A 26,904-nucleotide genomic window follows, 5' to 3' on the forward strand; every position below is an offset into this window, starting at 1 on the left:
CCCCAATGCCAAGTGACGCCGAAATGTGTAAGACTGTTGCATGAAACACGACCATTGACCTTTCCGACATTTACTCAAACCCCAGCAAGTAACGCATTTACTGGGGTGACCGCAGAGTTGTATGTCATGGAGGACACTTTCAGCAAGTACAGGCTCATTTTTGCTAGGCTCAGTGATTCGTGTGCGTTGGTTTGTTTCCTTGATTGAAAGCCACGTTCGGGACTAGTAGAGGCTGACCAACAAGCACGTGGCTAGAAATCCAGGTCCTTTTAATAGAAACAGCTCAACTGGCCTCCCTGGCCATAGCCTTGGTGGTCACCCTATCACCCTCACCCTTCACTTAATTGGTCACTGACAGAGGAGAAGAAATTACAGCCATAATCTCTTTAGCTTTTGCGTTTATCCTGCGATTCAGAAAATTTATTATTTAAAGATTTGTTCAGAAAAACACACAATTTCAGGCGTGGACAACAATGGAAAAACTGCAGTTTAAAAGGTGTTTTAATAGCGCTGAAGAATTTAATGCACTTTTGTGGGATACCGTAAAAAAATGAACAGCTACCTGCAGACCCTGCATTGAGGCAAGTCCAAATTTTTGCATTTGGTTTTCTGCTTCTTAAAATCCCACTGATATCTGCTCATTTATCAATTTTTGCATGAATCACAAGTATAAACACTGATTTGTCACTTCATTCTATTGAAAGCTTTAAGTCATTAAGCTCAGAGATGGTGCACAGTGAGTGGCTAATCATCTAAGCTGCCTTTGTGTGCATATGTGTGTGTGCGTGTTTTAACATTTGGAGTGCATATAACAACATGAGAACAACTGCATCACGGTGAAGCTCTCACATGCCTCTTCTGAGACACATCTGACCTTGTCCCCAACTTTAGGAGGACCCAACGAGCAATTCTCATACATCGTGTCTTCCTGTGTGATAAGTTCTCTCACACACACACACACACACACACACACACACACACAGTAGTGTTACAGTGGAATTCCTTTTTCCTTCTCTTGAGGATTGCATATGCTTTTCAGCGTGATTGGAAGGGAACTGGTAGGTAATCAAAGCCTCACGGTTCCTCGTACTGCCTGATCTCTGAAAAGAAAGTTCACCAGGAGGGCACTCAAAAGGAGGCGGCGATATGTAGTCAAACTGAAACCACTCAGGGGTCTTTGGTGTTAAGTCTGAAGTTCTGTTCTTCTTTGGGAAGAAAATACATTCAAAATATTTTTTTTTCAAGTATTTTGGTGCCCTTAAAAAGCTCCAAGAAAAAAAAAAAACAGACACAGACCAATATAAAATACAGAGAAAGGACCATCTTGGAGAAGCGATTCAGTCACTCATGAAACTGAGAGGAGGCTGGGGAGCTTTTCATAACTGAGCTGTCCACCTCCGTGAGTCCCTCAAACCCACAGCACTTCAGCTTTCCACACAAGAGCCTCACGTCCAAACAGATGCCCGTGCTGCTCCTCATGGCTTCTTGCTCCCAGCTTTGGCCTTTCCATTGGTCTTGATCTGGGTCATCTCCACGTCCGCCCCGGCGTCGGCGGGCAGGCAGCTGCGCATGCGCTCGATGGTCTTCTGGTAGCCAGCTTTCTCCTGCTCCAGGGAGCGAATCATGTGCTTCATCTTGCTCTCACGGGACAAGAAGTTCTCCATGTTTGCTTCCAGGCTCTGGATCTTCACTCGAGCTGCCTGGACGTGGAGAAGAAAAAGTCATCAATTAAACTTTTTTTTTATGTTTTGCGCCACCTGCAGCAGTGAAATGGTTTCATCACATACTGACACTGTAAAGTAATGACACTGTAAAGTAATGACTTTACGATGTTGGGAAGAACAAGAGTCATGAAAGATCCCAGATCGTTTCCAACAACTCACTTTTTTCAAGAAAATGTAACCAGCAGGAGCACAAAAGTATATGATGTCTTCCAGAGAAAGTGAGCCTGACACAAACAAAGGGTTTCTCATGACTCATCTTTACAAATCTCCTGCGTTTAGTCGAGGCTACAAACCTTTCATCCCTCCATCAAAATCCCACTGGAATAAATAGGTAAAAATGATCGATACCAGAATCACTGCTGTGACCTCAGGTCAATAAAGACTCTCAACGAGAAAATTTATTACTGCCTGAAATCCGAGTTGCGCATCTGTTCTCCATTCCGTCCACAGCCGCATTTACACTTGCGCTGGACTGCCACCTAGTGGCGACCAGGACAAACTGCAACTACAAGATTGGCATCACGTCTGTTAACATTTACAAAATAATGCGATCTAACGCGATTCTTTCGGTTTCAATTGGAATCATAATTCTGCCCCGAATTAGTATGCATACAAAGAGAAACATATGCACGCACTTGAAGCTTCTCCAGCAGCTCCATGTTCTGTTTCTTCAGCTGGGCATTGGTCTTCTCCAGCTTCTCCAGTCGGTCTGTGTCTTCACAGGCAGGAGGCGCCTCCACCATCTCGTCCTGCAGGACGTGATATTCTACCTCATAGGCATGCAGTTGCTTCGAGATGTCCATCTCTGCAGCCTGTAGTGACACACACACACACACACACACACACACAGTGAAGCCGGTATAAAACAGAACCAAGCCAAAAATAAAAAAAGAAGGTACCACGATAGAGGGGGTGAATGTTTAATGGCCCCCCTTGCAATAAAACAGGAAATTTGTTGTCGCTACAGCATACAGTGTTAGCCATACTGCATCATGTGACAGGTTTAGTATAAACCAGGAAACAGGACAGATAAAAAGATGGAAGCTGCATTGAATTACACACTGCGGCATCGAGTTACACGCTGCACGCCTCCCTGCCGTCAGCACCGTGTGAGGTATGAGCTCCATTCCCGGGCGCGGCGCACCCTCGGCTGCGTACCTTCGCGATGGTCTGCTCCATTTGAGCCTGGGTCAGGGTGGGGATGGTGGTTTTCAAGTAGTCCACGATTGTCTCGAAGCCGTCGCACTCCACTATCTCGCCCTCATGGCTGGCCAGCAGGCACAGGGCCACTTTAAAGATCACCTCCAGGCCCTGGACGAACAGGAGGTCTGCAGAGAACAGAGACACAGACCCACGTCCCTATATCATCCCCATCGGCGCAGGACAAAGAAGTTACTCATCCTCAGTCTATCTGCAAGACACATGAAAGACTCTCTTTTAAGCAGTTTTTCCTCAACACGTTTTAAAAAACATGTGGTTAGAAGAAGGAGCGGAAAAAAAAAAAAAGAATAAATTCACATACCAAATATGCGCGCAACAAAGGCCAGAGGGAACTGGGAGGCGTACAGCGTGAGGAACCAGGGCGCGGCGTACAGGCTGGGGCAGATCTCGTGTTCCTCCAGGTGGTTGTAGAGCCCGCGGTGGTAGTCGTGCAGCAGCCGGGACAGCTGGTACATCTGAATCTGCGCCGGAGAAAGGAGGTGGGAACGTGAAGGAAGCGCCGCGGCGAACTTTGGACGGGCGGCCGAACTGTCAGGCGGTCGGTTGTTGGCGAGAGGGTTACACATTACCCCCCCCCGGCGGCTGAGGCATTAACTCCGGCCGAGAGTAGATGCCTCGGGAAAGAACGTCACATTAAAGCCGATGACTGGGAGAAGGCTTGGACAAAAGGCGGAGGCCCTTATTGACTCACCGTGTTTCTTTTTTCCGTAGGCAGAGAGAGGCCTGCAGTCGGGCGTTGATCAAACAGAAAGTACAATAAAATAAAAGCGCTTGAAATTATAATGCCGTAATGGCACTCAGGTATTTCTGGCTTTGGGCAAATACCGACGCTCGTTCACACAACAGCTTCAGCTGTTACACAATAAGCCCATTCTGTTTGTTCCGAAAGCTGATGCATCCTATGCGCCGCACCGGTGGGAGAGGGTTCAAAAACGACCAACCGGACCGTAACCCGATGGCTGGCTTTCAAGTGTATTGGTGACACGGTTGCATCCTAGTCACTGAGAGCTCAGCGAGAGCCTGGAGCTGGTTCTTGAAAGGACGTTAAATGAATGACCTCCTGGTAAAAGCCATGGGGAGATGACAAAAGCGGCGATAAATAATAGCCGCGTAGGTAATGAATAGAGCCTCGCTAGGCAACCAGCGCATGAAAAGAGGAAGACAAAAAAAAAAAAAGCCCTTCCCTCAAAATAAACAGACTTTACAAAGAGCGGAGCGAGACATTTTACATTTACATTTACAGCATTTATCAGACGCCCTTATCCAGAGCGACTTACAATCAGTATTACAGGGACAGTCTCCCTGGAGCAATTTAGGGTTAAGTGTCTTGCTCAGGGACACAATGGTAGTAAGTGGGATTCGAACCCGGGTCTTCTGGTTCATAGGCGAGTGTGTTACCCACTAGGCTACTACCACCCTGGTAGACACAACGGTACACACACATACATATACATCAGTCATGCAAAACATTAAAACCACTAACAGAAAATTAGACCGTGTGACAATTGTGTCGGGACACCTCCAACACAGCGGGACTACTGGTATGCAGCGGTTACAGCTCATCAAAAGGACAACCATAGAACTAATGACCGGTTCATGAAGATCCTCTGTGTGTGAGAAGTGAACGCTGGGCCATTGGGGTCTGATCCACTGTGACAAACCTGCTGAGGCCTCCTGGTCATCGTAGAGCACCCAGTGCAACCACAGCATGCAGTGTATGCGGCTGTAGAGCAGGACGCCGGTCAGAGTCACAGCGCTAACTGCTGCTCACCATTAAAGATGCCAGAGCTGGACAGTGAAGCAATGGAAGAAGATAGCCTTCTCTGAAACTGCTGTCATTTTCTCAAATTACCCTCTAAAGCACAGGTGTCAAACCAGACCAAATCCCCATAATGCAGTGCCTCAGTTGCCTTGGTGAACGCAATCACATAATGCAGAGCTCGCTTTGCTGACAAACAGAGTTCACACGATGGTTTGGTGACTTTGAAGCATGAAAAAAAGAATTTGCCATCGACGTGGAAACTGCTCCTGTACAGATTCAAACGAAGCTGATTGAACTTCCGTGTAAAGTTTGCATTCAGAGAGGCAACTGAGACACTGCATTATGGGATCGGTGGTTTGTGTGTTATCAGCACTTCATATCGGCAGCCCATAATAATACATCTCTATAAAATAATCTCATCGGATATGGCCCATGGGATCACGAGTTTGACACCCTTTCTCTAAAGCAATCTGCAGTCACAGAAAAAAAAGATATAAATATCGGAACTTTTTTGCGTGGCTCTCATCCCAGCCCTACCTGGAGCGAGATCATGTCGGGCCGGTACTGCCGGCGGAAGCCCAGGTCGTACATTAGGAACTTGAGCGTGTCGAAGGCCTGCTCCTCGCTCATGTGTAGCAAAAGGACGCCCGCCACGAAGCTGATGCCCTGGCAGTAGCCCACCTCTGCGTCCAGCAGGGAGTAGGCCTTCAGCAGGTTGAACAGGGACAGCTGTCCTGCCCCTAGCTGAGCGCTGAAGTAGGAGTGTGTGGGAAATGTCCTACCTGATACACAAAAAAAAGAGAGAGAGAGAAGTCACCACTGAATCAGTCTCGACAACAGTAATTTGGAAGTGAAGTGATTGTCATTGCGAAACACTGCAGCACAGCACACGTTGTACACAATGAAATGTGTCCTCTGCATTTAACCCATCACCTCTTGAGCAGTGGGCAGCCATGAAAGGTTCCCGGGGAGCAGTGTGTGGGGACATCACCTTGCTCAGTGGCACGTTACCTGTTCCCTTACCCGCTAGGCCAACCACTGCTTCCCCCCATAACTAGTCAACTATGTAATCTATTAGTAGACATCCAGCAGAAGGAGAAGGTGAGGACCCTTCCTGAAACTTGCCCACTGCATGGTGCATATTGGGGGACACTAGCAGCATGAATCTAGAATTTACTGAAAGACATGAGAGAGTTAAAAACATACCTAAGTCAACCAGTATGGAGTGCTGCTGGGTGGTCAGCTGCTTCAGCAGGTCCTGGTAGGGAGTGTCCGCTGGCTGCTGTTTGGAGGGGAGCCGATGCCGGAGACGGTGTTGCTGGGACAGGAGGAGCCAGACCTCCCCACGCCGGATTTTAGGAATGCCTTGACGGAAATACAAATGAGATACAGACAGAAATAATTATTCACAAGTTTAGTTTGTAGATCTGTCCTGTCAGATTGAACGAGGCATCTAAATAGAAAGATGAGGCAATTCATCCCAGTTCACCTGGTTTCTACTGAATCGACTCTGTAGTATAGATGATGTAAAATACTGACCACAATAAATCATTTAAAAAGTCTTCATGCCTTTAATGTGACCTGTAACCTGTACAACTGAACTGAATAAATAGATTGGTTGCATGACTACAGGATCACACAGGATCCACAAGATTAAGAAGCAATGCTGCACTACATGGTCCAAATCTGGCACTTAAATTAGGTTTGATAATGAAGCAACTAAACGGGGTGGTAGTAGCCTAGTGGGTAACACACTCGCCTATGAACCAGAAGACCCAGGTTCAAATCCCACTTACTACCATTGTGTCCCTGAGCAAGACACTTAACCCTAAGTTGCTCCAGGGAGACTGTCCCTGTAACTACTGATTGTAAGTCGCTCTGGATAAGGGCGTCTGATAAATGCTGTAAATGTAAATGTAAACCCACTGAACACATACCAGATGGCTTGCAGAGGGTAGACTATCAGCAGTACCAAGTTGTTCAGTTCAATCAATGTGAAGGACCGGCTTGCAGTTATATTTACATTTAAAGCATTTATCAGACGCCCTTATCCAGAGCCACTTACAATCAGTAGTTACAGGGACAGTCCCCCCCTGGAGACACTTAGGGTTAAGTGTCTTGCTCAGGGACACAATGGTAGTAAGTGTGGTCTGAACCTGTGTAACCCACAAGGCTACTACCACCCTGTTCTACTTACCCTTGCAGAGGGCACTGTGGACCTCCTCCTTGTCCCACTGGACTTTGGTTCTGCATGGCTCACTCAGTTTCTTCTCCCAGAACACCTGAAGCTCCTTAGAGTCCTGCCCAACCTCCTGGTAGTCAAGCTTCATCTTGCGGATGTGCAACTCATCTCTGCTGGCTATCATACAGGGAGAGATCACGGTGATGTAACAGTGAGTGAGGTCAAGGGCTTGATGACACCCAAACCTTGACAACATAAATCATTTGTGTCAGTTTGAAGGTAAGAGATGAAAGGGGGGTCTAAAAAAACAGTAGCTGCAGCAATCATTTAATTTGGAGAGTTAATGTCCCTTCCAGTGTTTACCAACAGAGGGCAACGTGAGACTGAAAGTCAGCATAATCGGTAGAATTTCCTCACTTGCATTTGTGGACAGTTAATAAGCCTGCCGTGATTAACGGGGCACTGAGTAGAACCTCTGCATCTAAGAATTCCTCAAAATGACTTCCTGAACACCAGACTCACTCACTGTCAGACATTCCTCTCCCGAAATAGCCATCGCAGAAACTCAAACAGGCGTGGGAGCATTTGGCGCTCTTAAAAAAAACACCGTGTCAGAAGCCCAGCTGGAAACAAACTGCAGATTCATGGGTCTGGTGGACGAATGAGTGCGAGTTCAGAGCAGTTCAGATAGGTACCGACGTCCCGCGTTCCAACAACATTTGAGTGGGTGCGGTTGGAGCCAGCAAGGTGATGCACTGGGTGCTAACTGACCCTCCAGACGCTGGTTCTCTTTTTCCATGCGGAGAAGCAGGATCTGCTGGTGGATGGCATTCTTCCAGAGCGCCCTGTAGTCGGAGGACCCGCGCCGGCCACCGCCTCCAGACAGGGAGTTTTCAGGGCAGAGGAGGCTGGATAAAGAGTCCCGACTCTGGACTAAGGCACGTGGGGAGAGAGGCAGCAAGTCCATGTCTGGAGAAAATCAAACCATTGGTATCATGCAAGAAAATGAAAAAAATAAATAAATAAACGAATGCACAAAGATCACACACACACACACACACACACACACACACCAGACTGCTGCATGGACCCAGATGTCTTGATCATGGGTGAAGCCACCCTGAGGAAGATCTTCTGACGCCAGGACACTCGACGTGGAGTGTGTGACGGGCTGACAGCTGTCACTGAGTCAATGCTGCATCCTGACAGGGTCCTCTTCCTGGTCTCCCCATTACTGAAACACACACACACACAGTCAGTGACCGCAACAACTTCACCGCAAACAGGCACTGCACTACACACACACACTCACACACAGCCATTTACTTCTGTGTACAATCTAGAAATGAAAAAAAAAAAAAGACATTCACCTCAACAAGACAAACACTGCATGAAAAGCAAAACTGATTAATTAAAGCACAATTAGTATCATAATTAGTATACAAGTACCTGCAAACGAAGAAGAAAAGACAAGGTTTGTTAAGAGGGGACATGCACAAATCCTTAGGATGGGGGAAAAGGGGGGGGGGGGGGGGTTGTTTATGACGGGAAATAAGTTATTAACGTCAGGAAGAGATAAGCTCTGGACTACTGCCCACACCTACTGCATTTAGCCCGTCGCCCACCATGTACCACATGATATTTGAGATGCACTACTGTAACAATACAAACCTAGAATGCCTACATTTGGTTTTAAAACCGGATTAAAGGGCGGTTTTCCAGTGTCTACTCCACATGTCAGACGTGAAACACTGTATATTAACTCCAAGCAGTTACCTGTTTCTTTTGCATGTCAATCTGGCTAGTGTAGCTGGCAGATTGGACATAGTCTAGACACTGCACTAATACTGGTCTAATACCGGACATAGTGTAGAATCAGCCAATTTACATTTTGCCGTCAGTCAAAACAGCCAAAATGTGGTACCAGATGTGGTAGTAGATTATTTGGTTTGACACTTGCCTGTGAACCAGTAGACCACAACGTCAGAGGTTCAAACCCCACTTACTACCATTGTGTCCCTGAGCAAGACACTTAACCATGAGCGTCTCCAGGGGGACTGTCCCTGTAACTCGCTCTATAAATATAAATAATGTCCCAGATTAATTATATATTTCCCTGATTTGTACATCAAGGATGCATCTAAACACGCTTGTATTTAAAACTGCAGAAGATACATGGTCAGGCTAGACCACCCAGTCAACTTTTCTTTTTTTTTTTTTACACTATTTACTCCAACTCGCTTCTCATCAGACAACAGGGTTTAAAGCCGGGTCATGGCAGCCATCACTGGACATTTAAGACTCGGTGAACTTTGGCTATTATGACAGCGAGTCAGGTCTGGAACCCATCACCTCACCAGAGCGCCAGTCTGGTCTCCAAGGCAACAGGAGCACCGAGCCTTGGCATCTCTACTCCAAACACAACGGAACCAAAACAAATTCTATCAACCGAGGCAAGGACACGATGCCGCATCTCTCAACACCGGCCCCACACACGCCACGAAACCAGCAAATCGGCCATGAAATTGTGTCTTAAACTTGTTTGTTCTGGCTGCATCAGCAAGGTGTTGCGCAAGCACTGTACAAAACACACTGGGCCTGTTGTCTGGGTGAAGTAAGGGGAGCTGTGGCAAGCTGCAACAGGAAAATGTGTTTTAACGGCCCAAAATGTCAGAGTAGACTTAAAAAGCTTCTGCAACATAAAGCTAGGGCCGGGGAAATATACTGACATGACGAAAAGATTGTTAGCGTTAGAATCTCACAAACCATGATATCATGGGCCTACTATTTTAATCCCCAGCATTCCAAGGCAATACCACAGCTCCGTGAAAACATGAGTGCAGGCTTGGTAAGTGCAGCTTGCTAGATATTTATTATAATAAACAATATTGGTCAAACAAAATTATAATGAGGCCTGTTTTGTAAAAGGAACAGTGCATGTGATTACTGTTATTGTGGGTTCTGCCTGGAAAGCCATAAAATTGTCTTTTTTCCAATAGATGAAAGTTCATAAATTCAGTAAAAAGATAAAAGCACAGCCAGATAATGTACGTACGTGCCAATTAGGAGGGCCGGCAAATGGTAACAGACTTCCAGAAAGGGACTTTATCCTTTGAAGCCTTTGTCTACTGCAGCTGCTAAAGCGGCCAGCTACGGGTAACTATTATTCAGTGCTTCAACATGCCAGCTCAATTAACCCAACCTGTTCCTCTCTCCTGCACAGAGCACAGAGCGTGGGGCGGGGGGGGGGGCATGGGGCATGGACAGACTTGCCTCGCCATCTCGCCGAACTACGAACCGAAGAGCAACAGGCGCTCTCTGCACGTGCCCGATAATTGCAGCGAACACCGCGGGGCCTTGGGCCCTTTCATCGCAGATGGAGGGCCGGCGAAAGGTCGTGATATGCTTTCAATTAGTGACCCACTCGACTGCAAATAGAAAACTGGCCGGCGTTTGAAATGGAAATTGGACGCCCGGTAATGAGGGAAAAGGCCGTTCTCAAATCAAGCACAGGGAGTCCATTTCCAGCCAGCGGCGCGCCTGATTAGACGTCCGGGTAAATCCTTCGAGATTCATCAACCTGCTTACAGAAAGTTCTGCGCCTACTAGACGAGTCAAAATGATGGTCTATTATTAGGAAAAAACCTTCATATATTGTTCTTGAGTACCACTATATTTGATTGTACAATCCCGTGTTTCGATCCTGTGTTCCCAATCCACTTTGCGGGCTTAAATTGAATCTTTAAAGCATCTACTAAAAATGAGTTAAAAAACGTATAGTAAATAAACTGAGAAATGATCAGCTGACGCAGGCACTTCCAAGGTACATGGGTAATATTTTAGAAAGATACTAATAAAAAAAAATGAAGCAGGTTAGTTCACAGCATGGTTATATAGAGTTGCAACGTGTGAGTTACACAACGCAAACGGCAAAAATTTGTCTCCAGTAGGTTATGTTGACACACACAGGACAAGGAGCCTATCAGGTTTGTGCTGTTCACCCCTGGTATGGGTACCAGCAGGGGTTTTGGAAAAAGACAGAAAAGGGCTCTATTCCAAATAGAGAGACAGACAGTGTGGACGTAAGCGCCACATGGCAGAGACAGAGAACGTGGCTGCCGCCTTCCCAATCCCTGGTTTCCCAGGGACGTACTCAGCCGTTGTCGCAGCAACTGGGGCTGGGGAGGGGCTTGGCCCCTGCCCCCTCTCACCTCTTGAGGGTCCCGCTGTCAGCCAGTGACCCCAGGGAGCCCAGCGAACCCTGGTAAAAACTTTTCAGGAAAGTGGGAGCGGAGAAGGAGGAAGGGAGGACGAACGAGGACGTCTCGCTCTCGGAGACACTGCGTGTCCTTGTGCAGCCCTCAGGGCTGGGGGGCCAAGACATAAAAGGTCCACAACAAATACAGGTTACTAAAAATATCATGCTGGGAGATGGAAAAAAAAAACAAAAAAAAAAAAAAACACCAAACCACTCTATATCATCAGCTGTCATCAGTCAATTTAGCGCTGTGGGGCTTTAGTAAAATCAAGAATACAGAAGAACACAATTATTTATTTGTTTTTTTAAAGGATTTTTTTTAATCTAATGACATATGGATGATAACTGATTTTGATTGAGCTGTTAGACATGCTGCACTGGGGTATTAGTTTTTATGTGAACTTTGACATAATTAGCTTGGGGGGGAAATGCTCAGGTGAAAGTATAGTCAACCTGAACAAAACTAACTGCTGACCTAAGTGTAAACTCAAGATACATGTAGATACAGCCGAGTCAACAGGAAGTAGCACAGTACCTGCTCTGGAGCAGCTCTGGGGCTACAGACTGCTGCCGGCGCAGCGGGGCCTTGGCGGTCTGCGCATGGAGGTCGGTGAAGGAGATCCTCTTCTTGACGGGTGGGTGGCTGAAGGTGTGGGCGCGGCGACGGAACTGCGGCGCATTGGGGTCGTCGTCAAGGAACCCAGGGGGAGTTCCTGGAGGGGAGTCTCCTGGCGACTCGTCCTGCTGGGAACGAAGTCACAGTGTTGCTGCATGACACTGTCACAGACAATTCCAACGTTCTGCACCGACTGTATTTAGAAAGCCAGAGCAAACATTTAAGATCCTCAACAAAAAAAATGCCAACCAATTATCACAGAGGAACTTAAGGTCCAAAGCCCAAGTTCTGAACTCACCCATGCGTCCCATCTGATAAGTGTGCAACCAGAACCCGCACAGGACCTGTATACAGCACAGACTCTCTGCGGGTTCTCTCATCCATTGTATGCTAATCACTCTTGTCTTGTGATTACAGATACCACACACACACACAGCTGGAGGTGGACAATAGGTGGACCCTAACCCTGTTTACTGCACCATGTGAAGCACCGTTTCCCGCTCTGTCTCCCTTTTCCTTCTTTTCGGCTGCAGTGTCAGAACAGGGTTTCCTCTCCCCACACGGTTTCCTGCCTGGTCCACAATATTCCAGCACCTCATTACTCAGCTATAACAGAATCAGGAAGGATCCAGGCACAGGAAAACACCTTCTTTACATAGGATCTACACAAAGTGTTACTTTAAGGAGTTGCTCTCGGTTGTAATTACAAAAAAATTATATTAAGCTTCAAAATTTTAAGGGTACTCATGGCTCAAACCTCCAAGGAAATCTACTAATAAAAAAACAAAATGTATATTCCTTTACATGCAATCTATTAAATAATTCAAAACTTCAATCAAGAGGGTAAAACGTAACATAATAGGATTGTTATTGCAAAAAGGGGGAACGTTTAGATATTCATTTGGCATGTAAAGCATGAAAAATCAACTGCAGTTAAATTACATGCACCATTTGAAATTAACCTTTTACACATAATAATGGGACAGTTGTCCTCAGTGACACAGTATAAAGAATGACCCAATTAAAAGCAAGTTCAAAAATAACCCCCTCATCATTCGTGCAGCCAGGAATTAGTTGAAGTGGGAAAAATGATTTCATACTACAGAGTTTTTAGGCTGAACTGATTTTCCAACTGCAGCAAAACTGTTGCTTTGCGGAAATTAAATTCATTCGTAATGCTGACTGGTGCTGCTGTCTGTGCTCAGGACTCAAAGGTTAACAGCAATTTTTTCATGAGAGATTTAAAAAAATTGCATTCATAAGTGCTTTTGTGAAAATCTATTGCAGGCCTTGTACTTAGAATTAACTGAGCAGAACACACCCTCTAACAGTTTGCCTATCTTTTCCTTTACGTCAGCATTACACTGAAATTCACTTAGTCAGTGGTCTGCCAGCACTTTTTAACTCACCCACATCCCTAAATAATAGTCTCTACCTTTCCCTTATTTTTGATTTACCCATTTTATTTTTATAGAAATACTAAGGGCAATGCTACGTTAACAGTACATTTGCATTTTGACATATTAACTGCCATTCTAATATTCAGGGACAACGGTCCCCTTTCGTCCTTCATCGCGGTTTCCTTCAATCATCCTTCTGCCAGGTACCCACACAGTTCTTCACACAACATCCATACCTTTCCAACTATTCTATAAAACTATTTCATTTAGAGCTTGGCATAGATCTTCTGTGCGCTCTACTGTTAAACTGCGGACAACATTAAGACACACCTTAGTAAGTCAAGCTTCAGTTCTTTCCGAACATCTAATACACCCCAGACACAGGCGGATTAAAGCGCTGAGAAATGGATACTGCCGGGAAAGTGCACCTAATCCTTAAATCTTCTGCATGCAGTTTCGAGTCCATCCAAGCCTGCTAAGTGATTGGAACCCATCCTAGACAATGTAAATGGAAGACAAATGACTTTAAAAATAATAATAATAATATTAAAAACCACCTTGAGGTTTTCCATGTCATCATCTTAACGTGTGGGAGAAAGTGGCTACACTCATTCTACACTGGGGCAGGACTCCACCAAACGCTACTGCAACTCTGAAGCATGATGAGTGCCAGCAGAAAATGTTGCCAGACTTGGTGGTTTCCTGCAAACTGGGCAGGTTTTAAATATCTTATATGTGTGTATTTCATTTACATTTACATTTACAGCATTTATCAGATGCCCTTATCCAGAGCGACTTACAATCAGTAGTTACAGGGACAGTCCCCCTGGAGCAACTTAGGGTTAAGTGTCTTGCTCAGGGACACAATGGTAGTAAGTGGCATTTAACTTACAATAGTTTTTAATAATACATTAACAAAACACAATTGGTTTTGCAACATGGGTTGCATCCATCCGCTATACTTGGCAACACTGCTAGCAGGCTTAGGTAGGTAGGTACTCACTCGGTCAAAGCTGCTGGTGCTGCCCATGCTGCCCAGACGACCACGCATGCGGTTCGCTCCCTGGAATTGGGAGAAAAAACTGTGAGGAACACGTACAAAAATCCAAAGTGACAATTGATAGCATTCCGAAAGATATTGCATTCAACTTCAACATTTGGATAGGTTTCATTTACGACATATATTTACATTTACGGCATTTATCAGACGCCCTTATCCAGAGCGCCTTACAATCAGAAGTGACAGGGACAGTCCCCCTGGAGACACTCAGGGTTAAGTGTCTTGCTCAGGGACACAATGGTAGTAAGTGGGGGTTTGAACCTGGGTCTTCTGGTTCATAAGCGAGTGTCCTTCCCACTATGCTACTACCACCCTGCATTTTGCGTTTCATGCAAAACCTTGAGGATAACAACAATCTGTTATACAGATATGAAATGACATCAATGTCCTTATAAACAAGGTCTTAAATCTGTCCATTGCCAGAGAAGAGATTTTTGCTCTGCTGATGTCAGCGACACTTCATCTACACACACATATATTTAGGATATTTCGGTGTAAACACATCAACAGATGGTGCACGTCTCAAATACGCAGGAACCACAGAAACAAAGGCTAGTATTATTAGTCCATGTGCAATGCAGAATGTGGGTCAAGCCAAATCCCTCTGATAAACACATACCCGAGAGAAGATGTTCTCCAGTGAGTTGGTCAGGGAGGTGCGGGCTTTGTTCTTCAGAACATCCAGTTTAGAGAGCCCACCCCCCGCGGCGCTGTCCGAAAGTGTGCCACTGGCAGAAGACTGAAAGGGCAGAGACCAGTCAATGTGTCATAACTGGAATCCGGGGTCATCTTTGGGGTCATTAATGGTCATCTTGATCTATAATTTCAGTTAATTACATGTTTCCAGGTTCTATGGTGACCCCACTAGGTGGTTCATTTGTCTCTCTCATACCTGCCTATATTTCACCACCAATTCATCCCATTAAATATTAGTGGCAACTTTAAACAAAGGTCTTTCAAGGTGTTCATACGAATGGACATAGGCACAGGAAGAAGAATAAAATAGAAGAAAAGCTATGAAAAAGAGATGCACCCCAGAGGTGTGTACACGGAACGTACTTGAGGTGCCTCTCCTATGTGGACGTGGGTCTTCTGCTTGGTCTCACACAGCTGCCGGAGGTGCAAGATGACCAGCTCGTTCTCTTCCTGGTCGGAGGTCGGTTTCATCCTCTTCACAGAGAAACGCCTTTGTTAAGAAGCTACGCACCAACACGCTCCAGCTTCGTTACTATCAATGCGGCAGAGCTCCTACCTGTACGCGCTCAAAAATATCGGCCTGCTCATTATCGCTCAGCTGGGAGAGGTATTTCTGAATGGCCAGCTTTGCCCTTGGAGGGTACAGACCTACATTCGAGGAGAAGGAGAACCTTTACTTTATTTTGCACGCATGGCCGTTTTTTTAACACTGAGCAATGAGATTAAATTTTTTTTATTTTTTAGAAGATGGCCCCTGAGGTGGTACCTTCTATCCTCTCGCAGAGCTTGTGAAGGTCGTGCATGGGACAGGCCTCACAGAGCTTGACCTGATTCTTCGCACTCTGCAGAGCGGCTGCCGCGCTGAAAGCCTGCTTCATGGTCAGCATCACCTCGTCCACCTGTGAGGCAGTTGTGACAATTTTCACACAGCAGTCCTCACAAATTAAAATCACGTGACACGACCGGTCCAGAATTGCTCCCACGTTGACACAGAGCGGTTCTTTTTGTTCCATCCGTTGTAGAACATCTAATAATGATAACATGATTTTTTTAAAAACCCCACATTCACGCCACATATCTCTGTCAGAGTCACTTGAAAGCTTGGAAGCATATCGAAACAAACACAACATGAATCCAGTTTATTTAATGTTAACTACATACTACCAGAAGTGTTTTATTACACCACTGCAGCAGTATTGTTATGATATTTGAACTCATGATGCTCCTTGATACCCCCTTGTGTTTGATGTAACCACAATTCAGAACACAGAAAGTATAAAGCATTTGCGCACATAATACAGTGTGATATGATTATGCACTGAGCTAAATCAACAGTTGCTGTTTGGGGTGTAGCAGTCAGGGAGAACATTAGGTCAAAGGTTATTCTCGGACCGCCTGCAGCACTGTTCCCATTGTTCATCCCGCAGCTAATAATAAATAACAGTTTATAGCCCTGGGAGCGCGGGATGAGGGGAAAGTATGGCGCTACTCACCAGAGACTCGCTGGCACACTGGAACACGTAGCAAACATACGGACTCGGACCGGACTCCGCCGGCTCACGACAAATGAAGCCAAAGTGGTCGGTCTGTTTGATACCCTGTGTTGGTGGCAGACACATCATTATATGACCAGGAATTAAGGAGGATTGGGGTAAAAAAAATTATAATGCATATTTTATTAGGATTGAATATGAATAAGATTATGAATTAAAATGAATTGTAAATAATTGGAAATGAGTTGGGAAAATCAAGGCTTGTGATGCTTTATGATATATTAGATTAGTGTCTTATCTGTCATACACAAACAGAAAACGTACCTGAGAACAGGACGAAATGTCTTTGAAATTCTTCTCAAGCACCACAGTCTTGCTGTCTGGACTGATGAGATTCACTTCGAATCGGCCGACCTACAGCAGGCAGAGCCGAATTAAGCGATTCATCTTTCATTCATTCATGTGAGGAAAGAATGCACATTATGATCTGCATCGGGTGCATCATGACAAACTGCCGGCTATTCTTAAACTGTTTCACTGTAAACACACTCACAAGGTCGCATATGGCGTTCAAGCGATTTTCCACTGACTGACCAGAAGGAAAATAACTTTCTTGTTTTTTTTCTCACTCCACTCCACCGCCTCTTTGCTTTATAGGGCCGCACGGCGCAGCCTTGGGAGATGACAAATGACTTACTGGAACGTGCATTCGTTACCAAAGAAAAAAAAAAGAACCATCACACTCTACATAAAAGGAGTGCTGCCTACTCGCAGCGCCAGGCTTTCCTCCGAGGTGCTATAAAGTGCAGGCCAGTAATCGAGACTGACTGCTTCACACATTTAAGTGATTCCTGTGGCATTCGACACAGATGCAGAGCCGAGAGGAGGGGCGTGTAACGGCCGCAGCCGAATAACATTCTTCTCTCTGTGCAAGTAAAAGCCTGTGTAAATATTCCAAGGCCACTTGGGCAGAGTCTGTAAATCAACAGTGGCCCGTACAGACCAAGATGAATGATCTTACTGGCCACTCCTACATGGGCGTAATACGGAGACGGACAAGTAGGCCATAAACTAAAGGAGGAAAGTAAAAAAAATCTAGTTCAAATGAATCTACACAACATCTCTCTTTTAATTAAGAGATAAATTAAGTTTTTTATTGTTATATGGAGCAGTTCACAGGTATGATGTGAATGCCAATGATATAATATTATAAATTAATATTTATAAATCACAACTCACATGTGCACACGTACCTGAATACATTGCCCTACAATGAACCTACACACTAAATGCAAAACAGTCCATGTACATGGCAGTCTTTTTATTTGCTGTATTTTATAGGCAGTAGCCTAGCTGGTAACACACTCACCTGTGACCCAGAAGACAACAAACCCATCTTACTACCACTGTGTCCCTGAGCAAGACTCCAGGAAGACTTCCCCTGAAACTACTGATTGAAAGGCGTTCTATATAAATGCCGTGAATGGAAATATACATTAAAACGGTGTTGCCGTGGATCCTGAGCCGTGATATAAGTGTGTGGGCTACCTGGAAGAGCATGGTGCGGTTCTTGTCAGCGTCTGAGGGCTGCACGTGGTTGGGTGCGCTGGCGTGTCTGCGGCGAGTGGAGGCCAACACCGAGCCCTCCCTCGCCCGCCACTGCAGGCTGCCCGCCAGGCTGTTGCAGCGCATTCTAACCTCCTGCTGCTCCTCCATTCCGGAGTCCTCCAGGATGCATTCTGGGAAGGCCCCTCTGAGGCTCCCCAGGCTAATGCTGCTACTCATACCGAGGCCTGGCCCGCTGTCATCGCCAGCTTCCGATTCGCTGCCCTCCTCAGTCACGCCGCTGTCTAACTCCAGACTTTCACTCAGGGACGCGCTGAGGGGGTCGTCCCCCAACAAGAACTCCACGGGCGTCTCACCGGACCCCCGTTGGCCATTGAGCAGTCTCTGGCGCTTGCGCTCCAACTCGTGCTGACGGAACTTTTCGATGCAGTCATCAACGAGAGTAGAGGGGGCCTTCTTGTGACTCACCGTCACCTTACCGCAGTAAAGCACCTCGAACTTCTGCGAATTGTAGAACGACTCGTCGCTCTCCTGTTTGGGTTTACTGTCCTCCTGAAGCGCAGCCTTGGAAACCTGCCTGATGCTGCTGATGACCTCCGGGACCTGGCGGAAAAGACCGGCACAGCACGATCATTTCACATGAACGCAGCAACGACAGACAGTGGAATTAAACCCAATATTCAGCAGCGACAAGCTGCCGGGAATCATTATGGACCGTGCGGAAACGTGATATGCTCTCGCGGGCCATTTGTTTATTTATGACTGCTTGATCCCGGCCTGATGCTTTTCGGGGCCCTCAACACCAGAGCCGTTTGATGTTATGAAGGTTTCAGTTTCATGTTTCACCCAGACTCAGACTGTCTGAGACGAACTTTGCAAGGAACTAGAAAGTTTTTCACTGAAATAAAAGATAGAGGGTTGCATTTTAGAACTAGTAACCGTACAAACCGTACATGCAACAATATTCTCTGATGGAGTCTGTAATGGTTCTACAAAAAAAAATTCTTCATCTTTGATCTCCCTCTCCTACTGCAACAAATAAGATAAGAAAAACCTTTATTTCAAGGGAATTTTCTTTTTGTCCTGAAAACAAGCACAATGCAATGAGAGGGGAAAAAAACGATATACAGGACAAACAGTCCTCCAATGTCAGAATTAGACCTTGTGCCAAAGAAGAGTTCCTGCACGCTCCTGCGCTCCAGACACGAAGCAGGACCCGGACGACAACACCAAAAGCAGCCAAGCAGCCTTGTCGTTAGTTCCTGTGCTGCGGGGTCCAGCATGCATCACAGCTACAGATATTCATACCCCCCTTCATTAGTCGAGTCTGAAAGCCTGGGAAGAACCCATCTCCTGTTGCCATGAAAAAAAAAAATGTTTAAAAATCAATACCAGCACTCTCGCTGTAAAGCAACAGACTACAGACAGCACAAGCCACGAGGTTAAAATGGTGCTCTCGTTCCAGGAAGTTGTGGAAATTAAAATCTCGACCCGACTAAATCTCCCCTCTGCATAAAAGCTTCAGCGTTGATAACGCGCCTCTGTTGGGTTCCAGAGCTGATTCCAGGGGAAAGTTCGTTCGGATGTGTGCGATGAGGCGGGGGGCAACGGGTGCGGGGTGAGGTTCGCTCTTAAGAACACAGAAAGTTCATTGAGATTGGGACGAGGAGGGAGAGCCAAAATAAATACATTTATAAAAATGTAAGCCTGGACGTTCCCTTCACAAAGAGACGAATTGTGGAGGAGAAGGGGGGGGCGTTGACTCTTGTCTACAACTGACAACTGGCTGTTTTCCCAGGAATACTTGAGAATTTCCATTAAATCTGCCTGCAGACGCAGCCAGCATTTTTCTTGAATCATCACCGAAGCAACTCCACCCCGTGTGACCCCCTGCTGTGCATTTGCATGCTGGGGAATTTAACCTTCACAGGTTCAGTATCTGAAGGAGAAAAAAAAAAGGCGTCTCCACAGCATGTTCAGAATGGGGCCTTGCTGCTATCGGCTGTGTTATTTTGTCTGAGGGACAGATAAAGGCAACACGCTGCAAGGCGGCAAGGTTGTTTGCTGCCTGTGGCAGACAAAATCATCTCATGAACAAGTTTTTATTTTTTTTTTTTTTGCCCTAAAGAACTCATCAGTGACACCAGGTTTGGTTAAATATCCAGGCTACTGGAAACCAGTGAATGATAATAACACTGTTGTATTATACATGACTCAAAAAAATAAATGGAACACTTAAACAACACAATGCAACTCCAAGTCAATCACACTTCTGTGAAATTAAATTGTCCACTTAGGAAGCAACACTGATTAACAATCAATTTCACATGCTGTTGTGCAAATGGAACAGACAAGAGGTGGAAATTGTTGCCAATTAGCAAGACTAGAGCTTTGGTGGGATCATGAGACGGAGTCCACAACCCACACAAGTGGCTCAGGTAGTGCAGCTCATCCAGGACGGCACATCAATTCGAGCCGTGGCAAGAAGGTTTGCTGTGACTGTCAGCGTATTGTCCAGAGTATGCAAGCGCTACCAGCAGACGGGCCAGTACATCAGGAGACATGGACAACCCAGCAGGGTTCCTTTGTGCAAGGAGGAACAGGAGGAACACTGCCAGAGCCCTGCAAATTGACATCCAGCAGACCCCTTGTGGGAACATATGCTGGTGCGGTTGGCCCTGGGTTCCTCCAAATGCAAGACAATGCTTGACCTCATGTGGCTGGAGTGTGTCAGCAGTCAGCAAGATGAAGGTATTGATGCTATGGACTTGCCTGCCCGTGTCACAGACCTGAATCCAGCTGAGCACATCTGGGACATCATATCTCACTCCATCCACCACGTTTTACCACAGACTATACAGGAGTTGGCGGATGCTTTAGTCCAGGTTTGGGAGGAGATCCCTCATGAGACCATCCGCCACCTCATCAGGAGCATGAACAGGCATTGTAGGGAGGTCATACAGGCACGTGGAGGCCACACACACTACTGAGCCTCATTTTGACTTGTTTTAAGGATATCAAAGTTGGATCAGCCTGTAGTGTGTTTTTCTACTTTAATTTTGAGTGTGACTCCAAATCCAGACCTCCATCGGTTGACCAATTTAATTTCCATCTGTAATTTTTGTGTGATTTTGTTGTCAGCACATTCAACTGTGTAGAGAACAAAGTATTTAATAAGAATATTTCATTCATTCAGAGCTAGGATGTCTTATTTTCGTGTTACCTTCATATTTTTGAACAGTGTATATTAGTTTTAAAGGGAAATATTTTGATTAGAGAAAGAAAAGATATTGCTTACATTTCACCGACAAATCAAAGATCTAGAAAACGCAACAAAACACCTGAAAAGTGACCAGACCTGGTCTCCTTTAAACTTTAAACTCTTAAAGAAAACAATACATTATTCATAAAGTTCAGTAACATCACACCACCATTTAATCTGATCAATTATTTGCAGCAAGTCCTGTCAGGAGTAGGCGGGGCTACAACATCATGATCTTCTCCTGCTTCGCTCAGTACGTCAACAGCGGCAAAACCTGGTGCCACATCCTAGCAGAAGCAGATTCAATGTTTGCAGAGGCACTGCCTTTCCGATAGGATTTACTTAATTGAAAAAGATTAATCACAACGAGGGGTAGGGTGGGGTGGGTGGTTCATGTGAGGACAGCTAGTGCTACTTCAGGGCTGCTTCAAAGCAAAGCAGAGGTCAGAAGGGAAACACTGGGTGCTGTGTACATAAACACACGCGGGACCGGTTCGGAGAACTGTTCACACTATACAGCTCAGCAGTATATGGGTCAATGACAATAAATCCTCTCAAATGAGATTTTAAACTGAAATGTCAAATCGTGCAATCTAGGTTACCATTACAATATTTTTTTCCTGCAAAATGATTATAAAGCAGCTTTTGAATGAAATTATGGATGCAAAAAATAGCATCGTATCACCCAAATCCCTAGAGTCAGCTACATAGAAACCCAAAGCGGTGGGTTAGCCGTTTTACTGATGAAGGAACTAAATTTTACAAACTTTTTTTTTTATCTTAAATGTGAAAAACTAGGCAGCAGGGGTTACAGCCTTGAGTGTAGATTTAGATTTACAGCATTTATCAGACGCCCTTATCCAGAGCGACTTACAATCAGCAGTTACAGGGACAGTCCCCCCCTGGAGCAACTTAGGGTTAAGTGTCTTGCTCAGGGACACAATGGTAGTAAGTGGGATTCGAACCTGGGTCTTCTGGTTCATAGGCGAGTGTGTTACCCACTAGGCTACTACCTAGTGGGTAATGTAAGCGTAATGTAGCGTTTTTTTTTTTTTTTTTTAACCTTTTTTACGTTACAGTGTCATGCAGGTAAAGGCGGTGGCACGCGACAGTACAGCTGTTGAAAAGAGATGTTTTTGGAACGGTACAGACACTACTGGTACAGGACAGCCATTGCAATGTGGCATGCGGTGCAAGCCACGCTGTAATGACTGATCTGTACCACTAGGGAAGGTACCATGACATTTACATAAATAAATAAACAAATAAAAATGTACACGCCTTTACATGCATGACAGTGTCATGTATGCAATGTGTAAACGTGACAGTACCGTACACTCAAAGCTGTAACCTCTTCTTAAACTAGGGGTGGTAGTAGCTTAGTGGTTAACATGCTCATCTATGAACCAGAAGGCTCACGGGTTCAAACCCCACTTACAACCATGGTGTTCCTGAGCAAGACACTTAACCCTGAGTGTCTCCAGGGGGACTGTCCCTAAAACTACTGATTGTAAGGCTCTCTGGATAAGGGTGTCTGATAAATGCAATAGATGTAAATTAAATAAATGATCTCTAACTCTTTTCCCATCATTCAGAGTAACGTTGTTGTGCTTGGCTCGCTGCTTTTCCCACAGATGGCTGTAAAAAACACCTCCAAACATGTCAGTGTATCTGTGTGCTCTGCATAAAAGTTCCCGGCCCTGATCCAGAAGAGACGACGCCCTGCAAATTTCAGTGTTTTCCAGGACTGGCGCAATCATTGTGAATTGTTATTCGTGGAATCGGTTGATTTCCAGCGGGGAATCGTTAATGTCGGCATTATCAGCAATTCATTTTGGGTTCTTACATTCAATCCACTGAGAAGGACATCATGGCCGTCACTCTGCTTTCATTTCCTAAAGAAAAACGCAACAGGCAAAAGGGACTGGGCAAGACGTTTAGCATTTCATGGGACGTGGGACGGAGAGATTCCGTAAGTCTCTCCTGCCAACCGCCGTCAACAACAGCTGACCACACATGCACAGACCAACAAACACACACATCCAGTACACCATAGTGTTTTCTTTTGTGCAATACATGTAAATATATCCACTCCATAAATTCTACATATACATACATACATACTTATGGGTCAGTGGTGGCCTAGCGGTTAAGGAAGCGGCCCCATAATTAGAAGGTTGCCGGTTCGAATCCCGATCCGCCAAGATGCCACTGAGGTGCCACTGAGCAAAGCACCGTCCCCACACACTGCTCCCCGGGCGCCTGTCATGGCTGCCCACTGCTCACCAAGGGTGATGGTTAAATACAGAGGACAAATTTCACTGTGTGCACCGTGTGCTGTGCTGCTGTGTATCACAAGTGACAATCACTTCACTTTCACTTTTTTTTTTATATACATATTTTTAAATACAATCATCCACAGTTATTTCAAGATTATTGAATTGAATAGTAAACTCTTTATATTGTACTGTCGGCATAGTCTTTATACAATTTCTTTTTTTTTTTTTGCTGCTCTTATCATGTCCTGTTGCTTTCTGTGACAACATAAATTTCCCAATATAAAGGACCCTCTATACCTCATTAGCCAATTTTTATGTCCGACCCTCTCGCATCCTTTCTGGCGGAAAAAAGGCATGATGAAGGTGGTTTACTTCAGTCCAGGGGTAAACAGTAAATGGCCGGCTGCCTATTAATCTCAAAGATTTAAAGACATTGTTCCATATTTCTGCCTGAAGGGATGCCAAAAAATAAAACAAAACCTTTAATGGTTGCACACCGAGCCACTACGGTCACTTTCTTCCTTTATTCCCAACTCAATTGGAATAGAAACAGTTGCTATTTCCTGCGACCTCCTTCCTCCCTTCCACTGCCGAACAGGAGCCAGGAGCGCAAGACAAGGTCTCCTGCAACCATGACTCAGCAGTTCACTCTGCACCACTTACTCCCAGTCCGGCTCTCCAGGCACGCCAGGTGGTGCCGGGCACCGGACCCGCCAGCGAACAAAAGAAGGGCGCGGGTCTAAAAGCCGGTTCGCAGACCGCCAGTCTGCGTCTATTTGTGCAAACGCCTCGAACCCGTTGCCGTGACTGGGGACGTTGAAGCTCGGGCCAACTTCACATGCACGGGGCGCTCGTTCGCACACAAAACCCCTTTTCAAAAAAAGTCCAGCAGCTGGACTGCAGCGGAGTCTGACAAAAGCAGTCCAACGTGTAAAGCGGCCGTGGCTTTTAAAAGGTCCGCCCATTCCAAATATCGAGTTCTACAAGGCTATTTAAATAAATAGAAAGCTGCTCAGAAGTCGCCAGCTTCCAGCTAGGACTCTCCTGGGTCTAAGGTTACAGACCAGAGGCTCTCCAACAGCTCCGGTCTGTCTGGGCTCCGACAACATATATATCGGGAAAAGAACTTTGGCTTTAAATGGCCTTACAGGGACATTTTTTTTGCTTCTCAAAACGCAGAACATGGGCCGGACGTTCCTGCACGCCACAAGACATCTTTTGCCATATCCAGACGGGACGGAGGTCTGGTTTTCGGAGCACCGGTAGTTCCAGGGAAGTAGTTGAGTGAAGGAGCTCGTGCCGAAGTGGGTGAAGGGAGAATTCCTCATGCCCCATCTGGCACATGCCGCAAGCGAGCCAGTTTTTCTCGCATAACAACAGTCCAACAGCTCCAGTTGGCTTCTGAGAAACACGCGCGTCGTACAGACGAAGACAGGACAGCTCTCGTCTCCGCCACACGCCGAACACGGACCAATGAGAACCAATAAAACGGGGGGGGGGGGGATCTGGTTATGGAAACAGGTTCGACATACGACGCTAAAGTATATAACTGAACAGGAATCAGATAAGAAAGCTTGGTGTTGTGACACTTTTGACATTTAAGGTGTCAAACCAGTGAAGTTGACAAAAGCAGCCTATTTTGTTTTATTTTGAAGGTGTATATAAGGTTTATTTTAAAGAAAATCTCCTGTTGAAGTTTTTTGGCCATCGATCAACTCTGCAGCCTGACTTGGAGTGGCTTAAGATCTTCTGCAAGACAGCTGTCACTCAGTCGGCTGGCATTTCTGTCACAATGTTAATTTCCCAATATAAAGGACCTTATTAGCCTACTTTTATGTCCTTTCTGGCAGAAAAAAAGGAACGATGAAAGTGGTTCACTTCACTCCAGGGGTGAATAGAAAATGGCCAGCTGCCTACTATTTAAAGACCAAATAAAACGTATATTTTAAAGAAAAAGACCCCTGTTGAAGATTTTGGCTATCGAACAACTCTGCAGCCTTGGGCAAGACGGCTGTTCTTTTTTTTTTTTTTAATAAACGTTCCAGATGCTTAATAAAGCCCGAGACCAGCCTTTGCTTCGTCCTTTTGTCTCGGATTCACGGTTTCAATGTAAAGGTAAAGGGCATTTATCAGACGCCCTTATCCAGAGCGACTTACGCTCCGTAGTTACAGGGACAGTCCCCCCCTGGAGACACTCGGGGTTAAGTGTCTTGCTCAGGGACACAATGGTAGCAAGTGGGTCTTCTGGTTCATAGGTGAGTGTGTTACCCACTAGGCCACTACCACCCTACGTTCCTGTGCATCGACGTCAACAAAACCACGTTAATACAGTTTCGTGTGTGATCATCTGAAAAACGTCTCTCTACAATCCCCTGGCCACAACTTCAGCAGATCTGTGGGTGGTTGAAGACTAGTGGGTAACACACTCGCCTATGAACCAGAAGACCCAGGTTCAAATCCCACTTACTACCCTTAACCCTAAGTTGCTCCAGGGGGGGGGGACTGTCCCTGTAACTACTGATTGTAAGTCTCTCTGGATAAGGGCGTCTGATAAATGCTGTAAATGTAAATCTGAAGTCACGTGACCCCCCCGTAATTAACCCTTAGTTAATTAACCGCGCCAATTACCTGGCTGGGGTCCTGGCTTCTGAAGACGTGGCACACCACCTCGGACTCGGGGTTCTCCGGCTGGCCGCGTATGAGGTAGGCGAAGTAGGAGAGGTCGTTGCTGTTGTGGACGAACCGGGAGATGAACTGCGCCCTGTGCTCGAAGATGAAGACGGCGGCGCTGCTGCTCCTCGCCGGCACGCAGCGCACGAAGGGCGGGACGAGGGCCAGCAGGACCTCCCTGGCCTGGCCCTCGCCCCGGCGCCGGATCTCCGCCACCAGCCACGGCAGCATGGGCAGCGTGGCCCTGCGGTCCAGCGGCGACCAGCCCACGTACCACAGCGCGAAGCGCCTGTCCGGCTCCGGGCCGGGCCGACCCGCCATCGCCGCGACCGAGGCTCCGGTTTAAATAACGCGACACGCGACACGCGCGGCAACTTCAGTCCATTCTGGTAGGAGGGGACGGAAAGTTGTCACGGCGCGGGATAAAGCACGGCGGAGTTCGTGTCGCCCTTCAGAGTGTATCATGTAGAGAAAAAGAAAACGGAATGACGGGAATATTCCACCGCTCCGACTTAATTTCCCCTCAGTTACAAAGAAAATATACCGCCTGTGGTGAGGGGGAAATGCGGCTCCTGTCGTCGTCGCCCCGTGCTGCGCCCGATCGCTGGCTTTGTTATTGTCCCCGCGTGCGACTTTCGCCACCAACCAAAAGAGAGAGAGAGGGAGAGAGAGGGAGAGAGAGACCCCGTGCGCTCCCGCAGCCCTCGCCCGGGAG

The 26,904-nt window shown here is 46.2% G+C and overlaps 1 protein-coding gene across 4 annotated transcripts; it reads right to left on the reverse strand.

Annotated features, from left to right (window-relative positions):
• Positions 1-385: 385 nt before the first annotated feature.
• tbc1d4 (TBC1 domain family, member 4) lies at positions 386-26,904 on the reverse strand. 4 transcript variants are annotated; one of them, XM_028990743.1, is made up of 20 exons: positions 26,148-26,904; positions 17,961-18,581; positions 16,737-16,826; positions 16,413-16,517; positions 15,686-15,818; positions 15,476-15,567; positions 15,283-15,393; positions 14,843-14,962; positions 14,167-14,226; positions 11,683-11,888; positions 11,101-11,256; positions 7,963-8,123; positions 7,661-7,858; positions 6,905-7,066; positions 5,914-6,072; positions 5,245-5,489; positions 3,247-3,406; positions 2,883-3,052; positions 2,360-2,536; positions 386-1,700 (listed from the first exon to the last, which is right to left on the reverse strand). In XM_028990743.1, the coding sequence occupies exons 1-20, from the start codon at positions 26,508-26,510 to the stop codon at positions 1,476-1,478; spliced, it is 3,714 nt and encodes a 1,237-aa protein (XP_028846576.1). In that variant the 5' UTR covers positions 26,511-26,904; the 3' UTR covers positions 386-1,475. The 4 variants fall into 4 exon arrangements, with proteins under 4 accessions (XP_028846576.1, XP_028846577.1, XP_028846575.1 ...); XM_028990744.1 differs by having other exon boundaries at positions 7,661-7,822; positions 11,683-11,891; XM_028990742.1 differs by having other exon boundaries at positions 11,683-11,891.

This window comes from Denticeps clupeoides, chromosome 9 (genome assembly GCF_900700375.1).
Source record: "Denticeps clupeoides chromosome 9, fDenClu1.1, whole genome shotgun sequence".
Taxonomy (NCBI): domain Eukaryota; kingdom Metazoa; phylum Chordata; class Actinopteri; order Clupeiformes; family Denticipitidae; genus Denticeps; species Denticeps clupeoides.

Excerpts from the sequence above, each read along its gene's own strand:
- tbc1d4 (XM_028990742.1), bottom strand. The coding sequence starts at position 26,510 with ATGGCGGGTCGGCCCGGCCCGGAGCCGGACAGGCGCTTCGCGCTGTGG. Across the intron at positions 11,892-14,166 it reads GCACCAGCAGCTTTGACCGA|CAGGACGAGTCGCCAGGAGA; the intron begins GTGAGTACCTAC and ends CTTCGTTCCCAG. Across the intron at positions 2,537-2,882 it reads TGGAGCAGACCATCGCGAAG|GCTGCAGAGATGGACATCTC; the intron begins GTACGCAGCCGA and ends GTGTCACTACAG.